A 19,291-nucleotide genomic window follows, 5' to 3' on the forward strand; every position below is an offset into this window, starting at 1 on the left:
ACCACAAATTGTGAACACACAGCAACAACACAAGCCGTAGCAAGCACAACATGCGTACTCAACAATTGTCAATCGCAACAAGCTCAACATTCATATGCAACAGACATATATACGTACATAGCAAACATTGATCGCAACAAACATTGATCGCAACAAACATTGATCACAACAAACATTGATCACAACAAACATTGATCACAACAAACGTAACCTTCATACAAAGCAGACATTCATACACAACAAACACTGATCACAAAAAAACAGTATCGATCCCAACAAACTGAACATTCATTCAAAAAACAGATACTCAAATGCAGCAACAAACTGAACATTGATACACAACAGACATTCACACACAACGAACATTGATCGCAACAAATGTCAGTCGCAACAAATATCTGTCGCAACAAATATCGGTCACAACAAACTCAACAGTCATACATAACTGACATTCATATGCAGCAAACATTGATCGCAACAAATGCAACATCCATACACAACAGACGTTCATATGCAACAAACTTTGATTGCAACATTCATACACTCATACTCAACAAACATTGAATGCAACAAGTATTGGTCACAACAAATGTAACATTTATACACAACAGCCGCACATACACAACAATTGTTTGTAATGCAACATTGGCCACAACAAGCACGCCATTCATACACAAAGAATATAAAATTAATTCACAAAAGGCATGTACTCACAACAACATTAGCGACAGACGTATTCTGTAACACCAAAACCACAAATTGCAGACAGCAACAACAATGGCTGCAGCAAGCACAACATTCATATGCAACTAATACTACATTAATACACCACAAGTATGTACACTCACAACAGTCATGTTTTGTAACACACACACACCACAAACTATGAATGGCCATGACAATGTGTACAGATACATCCTCAATGGTAACACACACAGCTTTGATGTATAACCCAATGGTATGGCCAGTAACTTTTGCATCCCACCTCGATTGCAAGGAGAAAACACAAAATAAAGGCAGTAAAGCTTGAATTAGGTACTTTGAGGCAGCAGTTCAGTTAAACACCAAACAGCGATGTAGCGGATAATGGAATGGCAGTACACTGAAGGATAATGAAATATAATATTCATAATTTTGGTTAACAAGTGTTCAACCACTACATTTCAACAATCTCTGTAATGATGCGATAATCACTTGGCCATCTGCAGTATTGATGGGAACGATAAATGCACATGAATGCGGTAAGAGATTCTAAATGTGCGATCCAGGTTAAACATGGGAGGCAGTTCTAATGTGACTATGCACAATGAGAAATAGATGTAGTAATGGATTGCCAGTACAACGAACGTGTGTGTACTATAGGCGACAAGCAACTATGATTATGATAAATTGACATCATGGCAGTGACAATTATACATGCACCATGGTATGTGATCCAATGGGTAGGGAACAATGTTAACTGTAGATATGCATATTAATTGTTAGCTATTAATGCACAATGGTGAAGAATGTTGAATGTGCAATATAAGTATTATTACAAGTGTAATTGGGTAAAACAGCACTGGTTAACCACTTGCCATCATGTAAAATCTCACTGGGCTCCTCGTAAGATGGAGCATTTATGTATATATTTTAATCCCTTAATGGTAGTCTGATGAAAACAGGAATTCCCACTATCACTTCCCAGGCAAGAGCGGGAGTAGTGAGTCCCATACGTGTCATACTGGAGGCGGCACGAAGGAGGATCAGTGTTACGTATATTTAAGCTCCCTGAATGATGGATACAAAGTGCAGCTATGGAGCTGTATGCAAGATAAAGAAAAATCAATGCTGGGTTGGAATGGCGATTGCAGTGATGAGTCAGTCCTTTACTGCTAAGTTTCAAGTTTCATAGTTCCTGCAGTAATGTTGACATCTAAGTTTAATAAACTGCATAAATAGCATTTTAATTGCTAGCTAAATGTATGTGTGCACTTTCACTTTTTGCAAATGTGTTACAAGTAGTCCACAGATATGGGCCCTCTTTTCACCTTGCATGGGACCTTGTGCCTGGGAAATCCTATAACTATGCCCCTGGTGGAGTGAATCAGATAAGGAGAACCTGTACAGCAAAGCACCATAACCATGAGTGATGATAATTGTGAACAGGACAATTGGAATAATCTGGGCAATATAATGTACAGTATATTAGAATAACTTTTCAATAGTTTTGTCAATACAGTCAACATTTATGGTGAAGATATATTAGGATATGGGAATTAATTTGCACTAGTGGTAAATCCTGGTTGTTGTGGTTTTATCTTTTTTTTTTGGAAACAGTTTAATTGTAGCAGTGTAGCCCAATTTTGCTGCAAAATGCTCGGCCTTATCATATGTAATTAAACTGGTGTCCAGCCATGCCTATCATCACATAGGTATTATATTAAACACAATAGGGTTAAAGTGAATTTGCTAATGTTAAAGTTCTGGCACTGCCAAGCGGATCCCTGAAGGCGTGGCAACGCTCTCGTTTGTGCAACCATTGTTTTAGAGAGCTGGAGTTATCTTGTGTCCTTACTACACTTTCTTTGCACAATAACTGTTGAATACTTCATTGAATAACACAGAAAAATGGCAAACAAAGACTCATTGCCACGTACGCATTTCAAATTACCATTTCGCGTAAACAAACAATTACTGAAATATCCGTGTTAATTTACGCCTTAATCATGGGCTAATACACCATCGACACTCTTGGTTTCTATTATATACTCTTGGTGACACCAAAGAATATATTATGTAATGTACACTCACTTTGTTTACAGAGTCTATCTTAGCACCTCTGTCAAGCAGATTTTGTATAATATCATTATTCCCACTGCTCGCTGCCTCATGAAGTGCAGTCTCTCCACCCTGTAAGAACACACATCACATGTTCTACTAATATAATAATAATAAACTCATTATCACGCTACTGCAAATACAATTTTCTTTAAAAATGCTAATCACAGCTTAATTTATAATTATTTGTTCAGTTCTAAACAATACACATGATGCTTTGTCCAATAGATACTCTCAGAGTGTCCTTGAATACTTATCAATGTTTTCAAATACCTTTTATTGTAATATGGTTGAAAAGATTAAAGTGAAAAGTGTAGTTTAATTTCCATATTGTACACCTGGCTGCACACTTCAAAGCTGGCAGAGTGCTGTATTTGTTTCAACCGTGCTGTATTCGCCGGGCAATAACAGTGGAAATGGAAATCAGAAACGGAAAATGAAAATGGTCAAATCATCATATAAATGCACCCTAGAGTAAAACCCTTGTTTAGTGGCCACCTCTTAAAGACCACCTCCTTATAAAGACCACCTCCTTATAAAGACCACCTCCTTATAAAGACCATATTGTAATTAGATCTCAAAGATGGTTAAGCCATACATGATCACCTTTTATTAAGATCACCTCTTTACATCGCAATAATAGCTAGGTTCCAAATATCCTACGTATGTCATGACCGCTTTATCTAAACAACTAAAAAGACTATGCTCTTAAGGTCATCATCACCTATGAGACCTCATTTTTCATTGATACAGTGTAGGTTGTAGTGTATTAGTTACATTTCACTTGCATGGACTACTTTTCTATGGCACATTCTGGTACCACAGTATTATCTATGCTAGTACAAACTAAGCGATGATGGTATATGACTTGAGTGAAGTGTGGACAAACATTGAAATACATGTTTGAAGCTTACCAAATATTACATCATGTTAAAAAAAGAGGCGGTCTGTATCAAAGGTGACCACAAAGTAGTCCTTAGCCATCCTTGAGATCTAATTACGTGTGGTCTTTGTACAGAGGTGGTCTTTATAAGAAGGTGGTCTTCCACTAAAAAAGGGTTTTACTCTAGGGTACATTTATGTGATTATTTGACCATTTCCGCGTATTCCATTTTCTGTTTCCAGTTTCCATTTCCACTGTTTCCAATTGCCCGTATTTCCCCAAGTGTGCTGTATTTCCCCTTTGATCCCTATACAGCACTGTTGAAACAGTAAACAAGTTGACCAAAGCCAGACACATTATCACATTCCTTTCACCAAACCACTGCAATGTTATGAAGCCATTCAACAATTATGACATGTCATAAACACATTGAACAATGCCATGACCTAAACACAAGTGGGCGAATTATCCTGAAAGCCATTGTTAGTGAATGCAATTAGGGAAGGAACAGAGCAGATGGCTGTTATCAACACTACAAAATACAAAATGACTCCTGTCCATGTTGTAAAGCCAGGTGGAACGATAAGTTAATTTGCTTCCATTTGCCTTTATGGTATCATTCCCAGCACAACACCATGGCTTCTATAAATGCACTCTCACCCACTAAACATGATAGCAAGCCTCTCTATAACAAAGTCACAGACTTACTTGTAGGAATTAAGCCAGGCCTCAACCGAGGGACAAGCAGTTGGCCACTTACTGTCGCTCTCAGAAGCTCAAATCAATTAAAGCTACATAGCTAGCTAGCTTCATCATGCTGGTGCAGTATGAACAAGTATGAATGCCTCGAATAGTAAATCACTGCAATACACACAGTCTCGAACTTACGCGGATAGGCACTTAGCTACCTCCTGCTACTTGGCGTCACCCCCACTCTTCGCAGCCACTACTTTAGTACAATAAACCAGTTAAAGCACTGCCATTGCTCATGCAATATGGAAAAATAGCACCCGGGCATGGTCTCGAACCTAATACACCACTCAGCTTCGCCTCATGCTGTATTAGTCTCTCGCCCACGCCTTTGTGCTATTTTTTTTTCCATATTGCACTTGCGGCGGTGCTTTAACTAGTATATAAAAAATGTTGTCACTTAAACATTTCGAGATGTACGACAAGTACACACTGTACAATATACATACTGCTACTACACAAAATTCTAATAGAACAGTCATATAGTGTATTGTAATACTAGACCACTGGTATACTGTATGACATTAGTGACAAATTTATCATCAGAACAAATTGTGGAGAAACACCAACTGACTGGACTAGCACAAAATTAGTACATAATCCAGTCAGTTATCAAAACACTACAGTATAACCTCGTAACGCCAGGGGATTACATGTGTAGTATTTTGATAATCAAATAGTTGTTATATTATAGCGTACATGTTACTGCTGTACAATGGCTAGGTCACAAAGTTATCTATACTCTATAGTAACCTTGATTCTATGCCTAGCCCAGAGTCCCCAGACCTGTATGTTTATGGCATGTATTGTGTATTTGTTTCTCCTTGTAGTAGTACAATAATAACACATGTAACACTTTCACATCTCAGATCAAACGGATTCCAGAGGATATGTTTGCCATGTTTGTCGGTGGTTAAGTAAAGAACCTCAAACAATTAGTCATTTATTTCAAGCTGATATTGTTCACTTGTCAACCACCGTCCAATGATGGTGGGTGGTGACGGTCAACTGTGTCTGTCTGAATAATAATGGGAATTTTAAACAATTACGCATATATACCATAATTCGCTTTATTTTCGTGCAAAAATTTTTCGTGATCAAAATTTCCATGTAAAAATATTTTTTGTATGATTTACGTGAATGACTGCTCTATTAGAGTAGTTCAATCTTGTATAAAAATTTTTGTGCAAGAAATTTTTGTACAAATATGAAACTTATTTTACAACAAAAAGCAAATTACGGTAGGGTACAACCGATTGTGCTGACTTGGAGGTTATATTCTGTGCCACTCTGTATCATGTACACATTGATGACAAATACTCTGTGATGCCCAATAACAATAACTGTGTGCAGTAGTGTTACAGATATTTCCTGTTGGCATTGCATAGTGTAAATAGTAGCACATTATGTGACAATTGTTGACCATATATACTTTGCATACCCATTTGCCACCAGAAATCTACATTGGGTGTACACACACCAGCCAGGGTGCTTGTCGGCCAGTGTCAGATTGCAGGTATCAATATGTAGTGTTAGGTATTTATGTAGGTACATAGGGAGTGACCTTTATGCATCAATTATGGTAGTCACACTTTTGCATACAATTGTAAGTGCAAGCATGCATCCCATCTGGGTATGTAATGTATGTGTGACACACGTATAAAGTGTACTCAGTGTTTGAAAGAGAATGCTCGCTGACCTCAATGGCCAGGTAGGAATTTGGGTGCTTGCCTTCATTTGTGGGACATAATAATGGTTGTAGCTATGCCTCCGTGAATTTTATACTGATCCTACAAGGCTGCTCCGTATTTTATCTAGGTAGTGCTAACATTGCACAACAGGCGAAAGCTTTTCCAAGTGTTTGCATGTGTATATGTGCTTGAGAGGGGGGGTGGTGGGTAAGCTGGCACTAATTCATAACCTGTGTCCCTGGTAGTATTAGCTAACCAAGTACGAATAGTATACATGGTGGATATTGTCATACAGCAGTTATACGTACCTAGTGATAAGTGATACTTGCAATACTGTATTACTAATTGAATACTAACTGCAGATACTGTTTCGTTTTGGCTCACCTGGGCCCTCTGAGTACCACTTGCACTTTTACACTGTTGTTATGTGTTCTTGCAATACCTATGCTGTACCATGTAGTGCTGGGCTAGGGATGCCACGATAGTCATGACATAAATATCTCCTAATAATGCACACTTTTCCATTCATTTTGATCAAATTTAATACAATAAATATGAGAAAAATTGACAAACAAGTATGAGCAATGTTGGTTGTCAATGTCATAGTTAATATTGCTGATGTTTAAGTTGATATTTTTGCATGTTTAAATCAAAATAGCTATACAGTTTCATAAGTAACAGTTTCAGTTGTGAAACGTTAATTATGTCATGACATATGACATGTCGTGACATAAATCTCTATGACATGTGACATAAAAATTTCTGTCGTGGCATCCCCATGCTGGGCGGTATTGTATTTTACTCCCTGTATCCGGTATTGAGAAAATATCCCAGTATTGAGAAAATTACCCCGATATCATGGCAATCAACTAACACACATTTTAAATCAAGCTGGTAATGTTATTTGTGTTAAAAACAGTCAGCAGTTAATCTGTAGTTGAAAGTTACCACAAGTGAAAGTCATATCTAAATGCATTTTGCTAACTGCTATACAGTTGATACGAGTAGGCTAGTGCTACACTGTAACCTGAAACCTCACAATTTACTGTTAGGCAGGACTTGTGGTCACAGACACATTAAATTAATTGCCAAAAACCTGATGTCTGGCTTCCCTTATAGTATAATACACCTAATGGCATTCATATCAATATTACCTGTATGTTTGAAAATAAAATATCTCTGAACCAGTTTGGTGATAATATGGTGGTATCCCGGTATACCGCCCAGCACTAGTACAATGTACTATTCTGTATGTAATTGTTGTCCAGTCCTATGGCCCGTACACTGGATATGAATTATTCAAATACAGTTGACCTACATACTAGAGAACCGTTCAGAAATGAAAATGGCCAAACAAAGTAATATAACCACTTGTTATATGTGCAATTGACATCAAGGAGAAATTGTAAATGGCTAGTAAGGATCAGATGAAGATAGCAGATGCACAATCTGTAGTACACACAGTATCTTTTGAGTCTGCTGTTTGATGTCATTTATATTGAACTCGGTTCAAGTCATACACCCATAGATAGCTGAATACATACTACTGTACCAAGCCATACAGGTGTACTTCCAGAATCACATACACTACATGGTTACACAATAAGTACTATAATCATACTGCAATGAAAACCTGAAGTACTCTCCTATTATTAGACCATTGACAACACTCCACCAGTGGTATTAACATTTGCCATGCAATCTAAAGACCAACGCGTATGAGTAATCCAAAAATCACTAACATATTCATAGAGAATTTCAATCAATTACTCTAATAGAGCATACATTTACGCATACGTATACGTAGATGAATAGTTCGGATTGAAATTATATGCCAGCACATATGGTACACATGCACATACTGACCCAATTGTCTATACCTTAATGCAAATGACTATTGTTTATATTTATTGTGATACTGTACATATAAACAATACGTACCATTATTGTGATTCAGTGGTGGATCATATACAATCAATGTAACCAGTTGGAAAGTACAGGGTTAGTTTTATTTTTTTTAAAGTTTTTTGTGGAAGGGGAGGAGAAGGGGTAGGCTGCTCCATAACAAAAGAAAATTAAAACGAGGGCAATGCCAGTGCCAGCTAACTACTGTAACACACACAACACACACCACTTGTTTAATATTCTTTACTAATCAACATTTATCCTCTCAATGAACCAACTCACTGGCACCTGTACTACACACTATTTAATGCTATGAAGGCACACACAGGGTGCTACAAAGGTGCATGTGTCCATCACAATGCAAACCCAATGGCCCCCGAGACCAAGGAGTGTTAACTCTCCAATGGGCCCTTTGGGCACTAAAGGTAGAGTGGTAACTGCCTACAGCACAAATGATCCCTGGGTACAACAATTAACACACTCGCTGGTCTGCTAAACTTCTGCTGTCAACATATGTAGCTAAATCAGCTCTACTGCACACATTAAATTCTGACAGTTTTATCCTTATGGTGTTCAGTATGCCAAAACCCCAATACAATGGACACTACAATGATTGTTATTTGGTTTTACGGTTTTAGACTACTACCGATAGTGTCCCCTAATTTCAGTTGCCAACCTGAGTGGAAAACGACTAGTACCAATATCAGTGTGACTACTCTATTAAAATCAGTGCTTGACTAACCCTAACCCTCAACAGGCACATCCAGTTTAGTACCTAAACTAAATGACAATGCAATACTCGTGTCCGAACATTGTGGCCACGCCCCCACTCGAGCTGGTTTGGCGACGCAAGAGTAAATATATTTGTTTATGGTAATTATTTACCCTAATACACAGGTTAAGGAAAATAAATCTACCCTCTGCATGCCTACACTGAATATCCCCAAATGCGTAGGGAATTTCGTGCGGGGGGGTTGTGGCTTTTACTGTAGACAAACAACACATTGGTTTGCTGGCATACATACAAGTCACACACAGCAATGTATGGAAAGAACTCACTGGACAGGCGTTAAGGCAATTAGTTAATCCACTGTCAGAATATTGAACTATTTTTTCTACACATACATTCATAATGTTTCCAATTAATACCTACTGTTCTATACTACATCTAGCATTGTGATGCAGGTGTGCTATGTACCTATCTAACGTTGGCTAGCTGTAATGTGTCGCTATACTATCCAAACACATGCAAATCATCTCCCTCCATTAACAAGTCTTCATAGGGATAAAACTGAATGTACACCAGTGTACATTGAGGTATATCCTGAAAAGTTTAAAAGAGCAAGTCACTTTCATCAAAGCAAGCATAGCCTTGATGTGCATAAGTACTACCCTGTTTGTTTCACAAAGGCTCAGACTGAAATTGATTACGGGAATAAATTAATGCTCATGCAACTATTATCACAAATTGGAGTCTTGCCATAAGAAGCACTCAAATAAATAAAGGTGTTTCAATATCCTTGCAGTTTTAGAGTTGGGAAATATTAGTTAAAGGTCAGTTAGCACATTCACAAGTGTTTTGGCATGTTTTGAATACAGACCACACCCACATTACAGATAACACAAGTTAACCATGCTACAACAAAGCTAGGCCTTTAGTATAGTTATGTTGAAATTAGTCTATAAACAGCACGATAGAATTAAAACACTTTCAAATTCCCCAAGATTTTCCCAATTCAACTTCCTGTGATACCTTCAGGACTTGTCCGTTCATTACAATAAATGTAGCTCAACGTTACATGCTGCCTAGCCAAAATCAAATCTTTCGGGCATGTAAATAAAATGAATCCTGTGCTTAAACTCGTAAAGGCACGGATGATTACTCACCCAGCACAGTCTATTAGCCTGCTATGGAAGTGCTACATATTAGCTGTAACATGGGCACTTGGGATTTGTCTGATATGTATGCTTGCAACCCACATATCAGGCATACATGTCTTGATTTTCCTCATGCAGGCTTGCCCTACATGTTATCACATTTCACTGGTATACACACATCACAACACACATAATATGTACATGTACATGGTACACCACTCACTATGTTAGGTGCTTCTATGTAAGCTTTGTTGTCCAACAAGTGTTGGACAACATTAAGCTTGTTACGTAGAGCAGCTTCATGCAGTAACGTCTGGTGCCACTATACAATAGTAGACAATACATGTAATAGTAGATGATGACAATTGTATGAGTTAATATTTCATTTGACTATTGTATTACAACAAAATGTTGTCTAATCTAATTACTGGCCTTTTGTTTGGAACGGCATTTTTCTACAAACACAATTTAATAAAAAGCTGCACACATCACCATACACTAATTTTGTGACTATTGAGGACAACTTTCCAAACAAACCAATAGAATTACGTGTGTATGGTAATATTTTCAAGTAGAGTTAAGACAATCCTCTATTTGATCATTATTTGTGACCAATGGTAATACATATGTTGGTCATGTAATTTTAAACTAAATATTTTATACACATTGTTGTACACAACAACTTCATATAATTACATGAAGCCTTATAGTACCATAAATTTACTAGAGGTGCACCGATATGACTTTTAGTCAATATCACAATAACTGGTATAAAATAATATTATCAAGCTGATACACAAAGTTGATTTGATATGGTAACATAGACCTTTCCTTTAACATCTAATTTAGCTATAAAGTGACAGTGTGGGACTATAATTCAACAGTTCACAGTACATAAACAGGTATTGCTGGGGAGCACAAGTGTCCATAAGAGTGTCCATAAATAGACATTTACATATATCTGTATCTGCTGCTTGTTTACACATGTTACTGATCTGATACTGCAAAAACAAGGCCAATATAGCAAATAACCGATAGCCAATCTAATTGTCAGCATACAACTCTAAAATGTACAGATGCTAGAAAATTATCATCACCTATATGTATATTGAATAAAGTATTATTAATCAGTTACTACAATGAACTTGTGTTGGTGGCAATCTGTTTTGCCAATAGCTTTACTCTATTGAGAAATTATTGTTATAATCCAAGTGTTCATTAAGGCCATTAATATTCAGTCCATAGGTTTTGACCAGCTAAAACAGGCTCTAGTGAATCAGTAAATTAGCAAGAAAATTAGGTACATAAAAATGTTACACTATTACATCATCTTTGATAATACCATCTCATAGTCAGGATGTGTTGAATTGGTGGACAATTAATTATACAAATATTAGTGAAACACACACGTACAGTAACACTGATAATTCCTTCTTGTTACAAATACAGGAGGTACAGTTCAGTCTCATTCAACTACACACAACTCACACGTCTTGGATCACGAATGTCGTTGACATTGTATTTTGTGATATAGTTATTAATGGTGCTGATGTCTCCATTCCTCACTGCTTTAAACACCTCGTCCAGCTCTTCCTGTAATACCAGATATGATACAAAGGACACCAATACTAGTTGTATTGTTAGTACTCTACTAGTACTACTCTATAAGATACTATGTCACTAGCTACACTGCTACTGGTCACTATGACTTCCACCATTCATCCCACTTTCCCTTATTAGGTCATTTAATTCATTCCAGGTGATTCTCTGGATTATGATAATTATGGTCTGCCTTCTGTGTACTCCTCAAATTACAAATGAAGTTAGTAACTAGTCAGATCATCAAAATTATGTATATCTTCAACTAATACGTCTATTCCCTTAACTATTATAATACCATTGAGGAACATACATCATTATTATAAGTAGTTAACAGTTCAATAGTAGTAATACATTCAGTAATCTCGTGTAGTCACGTAGACCACATGTATGGTTCAGAAATTATAGGATGGATATACTCACTTCAGTCAGTGTTGATGATGTAGAAGGTTGTCTATCACTGGATGCCATCTTAGTTCATTTTACATCCAATCAGAGTGAAGTGCTAGCATTTATCAATAATTATCTGGAGAGAGAAGAGAAATATTTACTCCATGGTCATTAATTTAGTCACAACAGATAGATATTATCTAGGATAGATGGTACCATCCCACATAGTTTCCAGTGTTCCAAGTTTTATGGAGATATCAGAAATCAGACTAGCTAATAGCTAGAGCTGGGCAATATACTGGTATTGTTAGTAATCTGTGATATTAAAGTCATACCAGTTTTGATATCACCTGTTTTTTAATACTGCCATACCGTCTGGGCATTATGGGCCTCCCTGTGGACTGCTTCATCCCATATTGTACTTTACGTGGGAGGATCAAAGTGATGCCGTGTATCGCATTGTCCATACAGTACTAATCAGCTGCATAACTGTACTGTATGAGTCATACAGAACAGTTATGCAGCTAATTGGGCAAATACAGTACAGTTATGCAGAGAATTTATTTAAGGAATGTTACGTAAACAACACACTGTAAATCGCTAAAACCAGCCAAAATAATCCTATGAGTTCGTTCTACGGCTAGAAATAGATTGTATAAACACTTACTGATCGTCTGATCACGAAGCTTTTTAAATACGACTCCACTAAGACAGCACAATTGATCAGGTGCGAGACTTGTAAATCACTAAAACTAGCCAAAATAATCCTATTAGTTCATTCTACAACTAGAAATAGATTATATGAACACTTACTGATATCCTTATAACCTAAAATCGCAGTGGTTTGAGTACTAGAGAAAATCACTCCGAGCCAGACAACCAGGAAGTACAATACAACTCTTAAAGAACTGCCTTGCTCGTGTGTACAAATAATACAGTACTCGGGGTTGTCTCGAGGCAAATACAGCACTCGGCTTCGCCTCGTGCTGTATTAGCTTCTTGACACACACCCTAGCTCGTACTGTATTTTCCGTACACACGCGTGGCAGTGCTTTAACTCTTAACATATTTAGAGGGTAACCAGACATGTGACAATGTTTGTAGGCAGGTGGTGATGTAGCCAACTAACCAAACAATGGAAACAAGTTTGTTTGTGGTAATTTGTACCTGAGGTTTGCTGGGTATTTGGTGCTTTTATTGAGGTAAATGGAAGGTACTTTAATAGTAATGGCTTTTACATTAATATTGCGATATTTAGAATACTGTGATACTTTTTATGGAAGGTATACCGTTTGCTATTTTCCAATACCGCCCAGCTCTACTAGCTATGGTATAATCCTTGTAGTACGTTAGTGCCTAATGACAGTGATCGTAGAGAATGTGTTGTCCATGTTTCTATCATAGCATAGCAACACAAAATGCAGCTGTTTGTATTGCAGCATTGGACATTTATTAAGCATGTAAGAAAGGTGACATCACCCCATCCACAAGTTCAGGCTACCTCACAGGAAATCACTGGATGGTAAACACAGTGCGGGATTCAAGCAATAGCCTAAAAAAATGACTTTTCCCTACAAAATAAGTTAATGAAATAAGGAGTAATGAGGAACTAAATTGAGACAAAACTGCATACTAATGATGTGCAATATTGAGGTTTTTATTCAATATGGACTTAGTACTATAAATATTGGTTTCGGATCAATAGTGTATATACAACCATTTACTAGACAGATGCTTGAGCATCATGGGGCAAGCGTGATAACTGTATGAGTACAATGATTGATCGATTGATTGGTTTATTGATTTAAACTCACAGTACTCGGCAAAGCTGTTCTTTTATACTGGCATACACATAACATTACATACACAACAGCACCATACAATAATTTGCTTTTCATATGCAAAACATGTACAAAAATTTCTTACACGTTATACAAGATCAAACTACTCTAATAGAACAGTCATTCACGTACAAAAATATTTTTACATGAAGTTTACCATAAAAAATTTTTTGCACAAAAACAAAGCAAATTATGGTATACACAAAGTACAAATGTGACCGGGCCTGCGATAATAGGGCATGTGGGCACATGATTTTTGCCTAATTTTTCACACTTTCATCACTCATAACTTTTTGTACCATTATGCTATGGCATTGCAATTTTACACGCTTAGTAAGCATCTAATTGGTATCATGATGCTAGTTACAGAATACAAATACACTATTCCAATACTGAGATATGACCTGTAGAGTGATGGGGTGTGCCCACATGCCCTGTTTTCGCAGGCCCGGTCACAAATACTGTTACGACTGTAGTAAAATAACAGTTCAGGATGAGTCATGCAGGTACTTAAGCAGAACACTACAAAAATTAATGATATCGTCAAATAAACTAGACGGCAATGAATTCCACTACACTGTATGAAAGAAGTGCTGACTCTTAGTATCTGCAGACCATGGTGAACAACTAGTAATGTAACATTTTGACACCTCAGATCAAAGGAATTCCAGAGGATACATTTGCCATGCATACCTCTTTACAGAGAAACATCTAAATGTACACCAGTTGAAATGTATCCAGTAAAGTAACTGCACTTCTAAAAGAGCAAACCACTTTCATCAAAGCAAGCATGGTCTTGATGTGGATAAGGTAGTGGTACCACCCTCTGTTTGTTTTATACCTGAAATCGATTGTGGGAATAAATTAATGCTCATGTCACATGATGAATACCACAAATTGAACAAGAAGCTTTCAAATGAAGGCGTTTCAGTATCCTTGCTGTTCTACAAGTTGGAAAATGTTACACAAAGGTAAGAACTAGTCTTACAGTGCAATCACAAGCATTTCGGCATGTTTCTGAATGTTGGCACACTCACATTGCGGACAACATGAGTTAATCACTCTATAATAAAGCTTACCCCTTTAGGTCTTTAGTGTATGTTCTGATTAGTCTTTAAACAATGCGAAAGTATTAAAACACTTGTAAATTCCCCAAAATTTTCCCTACTTAACTTTTCTGTGGTATCCGTAGGACTCGTCCATTTATTATAACAATCATAGCTACGTTACTCACTGCCTAACCATAATCAAGTCTTCCAGGCATGCATATAAAATGAATCCAGTGGTTACACTCATATTGGCATCAAGGCTATCGGCATCAAGGCTATCAGCCTGAACAGAAGTGTTACATATTAGCTGTAACATGGGCACTCGTGCTGTAAACTTGTGGTTTGCCTGATATGTATACCCACAGCCCTCGGGCTTTGGGCAAACGTATCAGGCAAATCACTCGTGCCTATGTTACAACTATAAATTGTAAGAATATTTGTGACCAAAGTCTATTGGTGGTTGAAGCAAAATACCCTCACCAACCAAACATGGTGAGAATAGTTCTGTAAAAACTTGAACATGAGAAGCCATCCAAGGTTTGCTCTATACTGTGACACATGGTCATACTTCTACGTTAGACGTACAGCTCTATTTGACATACACTGTAACAAAGATATAGAGTAAGTATATAGAATTAAAAGATTACATAATCTGTTGTAGTAGGAATTTGCTATAAAGTTAGTTATACATTGGAGCTGATTAGTGGTTACAATAATCAATCGGGGACATCAGAGTAAAAGTGAAAGTGATATTCTGGGGTGTATGCCTAGTTATCCCCTACGTACACTAATGAAAATGAAGAGCTGCTCTGAGGCTTTGTCGAGAGAATTTGTGGAAAAAACACAATAATCAAACTATAAAACAGTTTAGAAGACACTTCTGTGCGCAATATGTTGCTAGTAGTGGTTTGGTTTAACAAGTGCTTCCATAGCAGTGCATAGCAACATAATTGAAGAATTATCAAAATCTCATGAATCACAAAATCCGAGAATTACAATACATTACTTATGTATTATTGCACAGCCAAAAACCTATTGGTTAACTCCAGATAAGTTAGCTAGCTGCATGGCGCCTGATTTTTAGAAGTAGCACAGCATCACCTTGTTCTTTCTTTTCTTTTGTTTTTTGGTCTTGAACTTACAGCTGGCCCTCTCACTCTTTGGCCTACTCCACTACCCCTGTTACCATTTGGGTTTGTTTATAAGAGATAAACAAGAATGTTTCCAAAGTAAACACAAAGCCAAATCTGAACATAACGATAATTATTAAACCAGGCGTGCCCACAGCTGACGGAAGGCTGGCTGTGGGTGCGTGCCTGGTTTACTGAAATTTTTTTTTGTACAAACATTTGTGTGTACCTATCTGTGTTTGTCCATACACACCCACGTGAGCAAATCCTTCTAGTGGTAAAAGCAGCCAGCTTATATTAAACTTGAGCATAGGAAAGGTTTGCTGAGAAAAATGCCAACTTTTACATTACACAAAAATTGCTGCCACACTGAATTTCAGAGTACATGATTTCCACTTTGAAATACAGGTGTAGCAACTCTCTACAAACTCCGTGACCCCCATTGGGCTCTTCATGTATTCAGTAACCAAAAAACATCGTAGCAGGCCTCTTAGGCTACTAGGAAATGTGTATCTCTTCAACTTCAAATAGGGACGTGTCCCTAAGTATGTGTATGAAAATGAAGAGTAGCTTTGAGGTTTTTGTAGAGAGATTTTGCAGGGAAAAAATACTATAGACGAACTACAAAACGGTTGAGAAGATACTTCTGTGCGTAATAAGTTATTGAAAATTGTTTGTTCGAAAATTGTTTCCTTGGCAATGCATAGCAAAGTAACTATTATTATTATTATTTTATCTAGACCCGGGGCAAATACAACAAAGTACAATCACCAATGGGACAACCTACTGATGGGGCATGTACAAACAGTACATGGCAACACATTGTGTGCAGATCAAGTGGAAAAGATGCATAGGAAATGATACATATGCATACGTACACAGTCAAGGGAGTTTAACTGGCATCAGAAAACCACAATACTAAAACACAACTGACACAAAAACCAAGCTATATTGAAAGTTTACATTGTAGGTGTGACGTGTCTCTGAAAATGACTCAGCAGTGAAGTGAGGCTATGCAGAACAAGGGACATGGTTATGGCACAATTAGCAAATGATCCCAATCAAGCCAATATGGCACAACAGACTCTATTGTTTCTAGAGGCCACTGGTGATGTTCCAATATATCAGCGGTGTGGCATTGGCACTAGTTGGCACAGTGATCAGTCTATAATATTACATATACAGCCATGCACAACATACGGGAGATAGTTACACATTGTTGTATATGCAGCAATGCATCTTCTTGTTTATTACAGACACACAGCAGAGTAGCTAGTAGTTAAGCCAGGTGGAAAATAATTCCAGTCGCTAGCAAGCCAGATGAAGGATGAAGATGTATAATACAACTACAAGTGTTACATTACTCATTACCTTGTTGTTCACGAGTGCATCACCTGGTTGTTGTTTACTAGCGAATCAGCTGGTATCCCAGTTGGGAATCAGCTGGTGTTCACTGGAGCACATATCCTGCATACAAAATACACAGTTACAAGCATTTAAACTTACTTGTAATTTTGTTGTTTACATGTAAAGTGGCCTCTGGCTCTCCTGCTATCACTCTGCACTCTGTGCAGATGTTTAATAATCGGGGAGGAGTGCGGATGTTTAATAATCTTCTCCTTCGCACAATCTGTAATTAAGCAAGAGTGTGGTGCTGGGCGTTATATAGATTTACACGTACGGTCAAGTCATCAGCATGAACAGGCGTACTTATTATACGGTTGTGCCTTCAATTACAGGCGAATCTATCCCCGCTTAGTTCATGTCTCTAGGCCTTGTAGTTTTATCAAAAATTATTGATTTATTATTATTTATTTATTCATTCATTATTATTTATTACATAATTTTAACCGTATTTTGTATTATTCTTAGTACTGGGTTGCATAATTAATGGACTTGTAGATGCCCAGGCAATGCTAAATTGCCAGGCTAGGCTGCAGGCCTTTGAAGGTGCTCATATTTGGATTGCTTCCAAAAATTATCCAAGCGCTGCTTGAAGGTTGTAACTGCTGGTGTTGAAATAATGAAGCCAGGTAAGGAGTTCCATAGATTCTATTCGTAAAAAATTTTTTGTCTAACAAGTTATCTTGATCTTTCTGTGAAGAGCTTAAGAGAATGGCCCCTGGTGGTGATAATTAAAGATGTAGATGGGTCCAAGTCATAATATCGTTGAAGTATCTTATACGTTTCAATCATATCACCTCTTTGGTGTCTGCAATATAGTGTAAAGATCCAGAGTTTCAACACGGCTTTGATAAGTCAGGTGGGCTAATCCTTGAAGGCATTTAGTCGCACATCTCTGAACCTTTTCAAGGGTGTCGATGTGTTTGGCTAAGTACGGACTCCAAGATTGTACGCAATATTTCAAATGCGGCCGAACATCTAACATACATCTTGTACAAAAATATAAACTATAGAGTCAATTCTAAAGATCTCCTAATAAGCCCAAGAACCTGTGTAGCCTTGACTGCAGAATTAGAGAATTACAAAAAATAATTCACCAATTATGAAATCCAAAATTACAAAACTATGCATAATATTATTACCAGCTATATATCTAGCACAAGGTTTTGGAAATAGCACAACATCAACTTATTTTTATAGGCACTTAACATGGACAAAGTCGACATGAAGCTGTTCTGAGTGAAATGTAGGTTAGATAAATATTGCTTCTGTAAATTGTTGTAATATGCTAAGTATTCCATGTTCACTACTTTCAGTTTTGGCTTCATCAATTTTGCAAGTTGTTTTTTTTTTATTTCAGCCAAAAAGTGATAAGGCTCTGGCCTCACTGGTCACACCTACTCTGATGCTCTTGTAATTGATGCTGGATTGAAGTTTAAGGATGGCTGGCTGGATTGTTGCTAACAGATTTTTCTATACTCTAAGGCATAGGTTTAGGGTTTTATAACAAGCATTGTAAAAGTGCTGACAGCTGAGTTTCATTCTCTGTGTGCAACAAGTCTTGATTGAAGTGGAGTTTCCGTTTGTTGCAAATAGCTAGCAATTTCTAACAGACTGTTCCAAATCATCATTTTCAAACTGTTCCCATTCATAAGCTTAAAATAAACTGAGCAAAAGTATGCCATGGTGAGTAGCTGCACTGTGTTTGTCATATTAGTGGCATACCTATGCTTCATCTAGTTTACAATCTTTCTTCTCTTTGTTCATGAGCTGGTTTCTTGCTCTACCCTCCATCGTCTTTGTCTTTCACCTTCCATTGAATTGTCTTTCTTGCTGTTGTATTCATTCCACAATAACATCTAACACATCGACTGATCCACCTGACTGACTGACAAAGTAAAAAAAATAGACTGCACTGCCATACAAAGGTCCAGTGTGATCGACTCGAGAA

General features: G+C 37.3%; 1 protein-coding gene across 2 annotated transcripts in view; it reads right to left on the bottom strand.

Annotated features, from left to right (window-relative positions):
* LOC136260803 (uncharacterized) overlaps nucleotides 1–19,291 on the bottom strand; it is a 119,272-nt gene that overhangs the window by 95,201 nt on the left and 4,780 nt on the right. The window contains exons 2-6 of one of the 2 annotated variants that reach the window (XM_066054673.1): nucleotides 17,443–17,566; nucleotides 11,950–12,052; nucleotides 11,416–11,520; nucleotides 10,151–10,249; nucleotides 2,794–2,892 (exon numbers count right to left, since the gene is read on the bottom strand). In XM_066054673.1, coding sequence (XP_065910745.1) covers nucleotides 2,794–2,892; nucleotides 10,151–10,249; nucleotides 11,416–11,520; nucleotides 11,950–11,997 — 351 coding nt within the window. In that variant the 5' untranslated portion in view covers nucleotides 11,998–12,052; nucleotides 17,443–17,566. The remainder of the gene's footprint in view (nucleotides 1–2,793; nucleotides 2,893–10,150; nucleotides 10,250–11,415; nucleotides 11,521–11,949; nucleotides 12,053–17,442; nucleotides 17,567–19,291) is intronic. The other variant, XM_066054672.1, reaches the window with a different exon arrangement.

Source organism: Dysidea avara, chromosome 7, assembly GCF_963678975.1.
Source record: "Dysidea avara chromosome 7, odDysAvar1.4, whole genome shotgun sequence".
NCBI lineage: Eukaryota > Metazoa > Porifera > Demospongiae > Dictyoceratida > Dysideidae > Dysidea > Dysidea avara.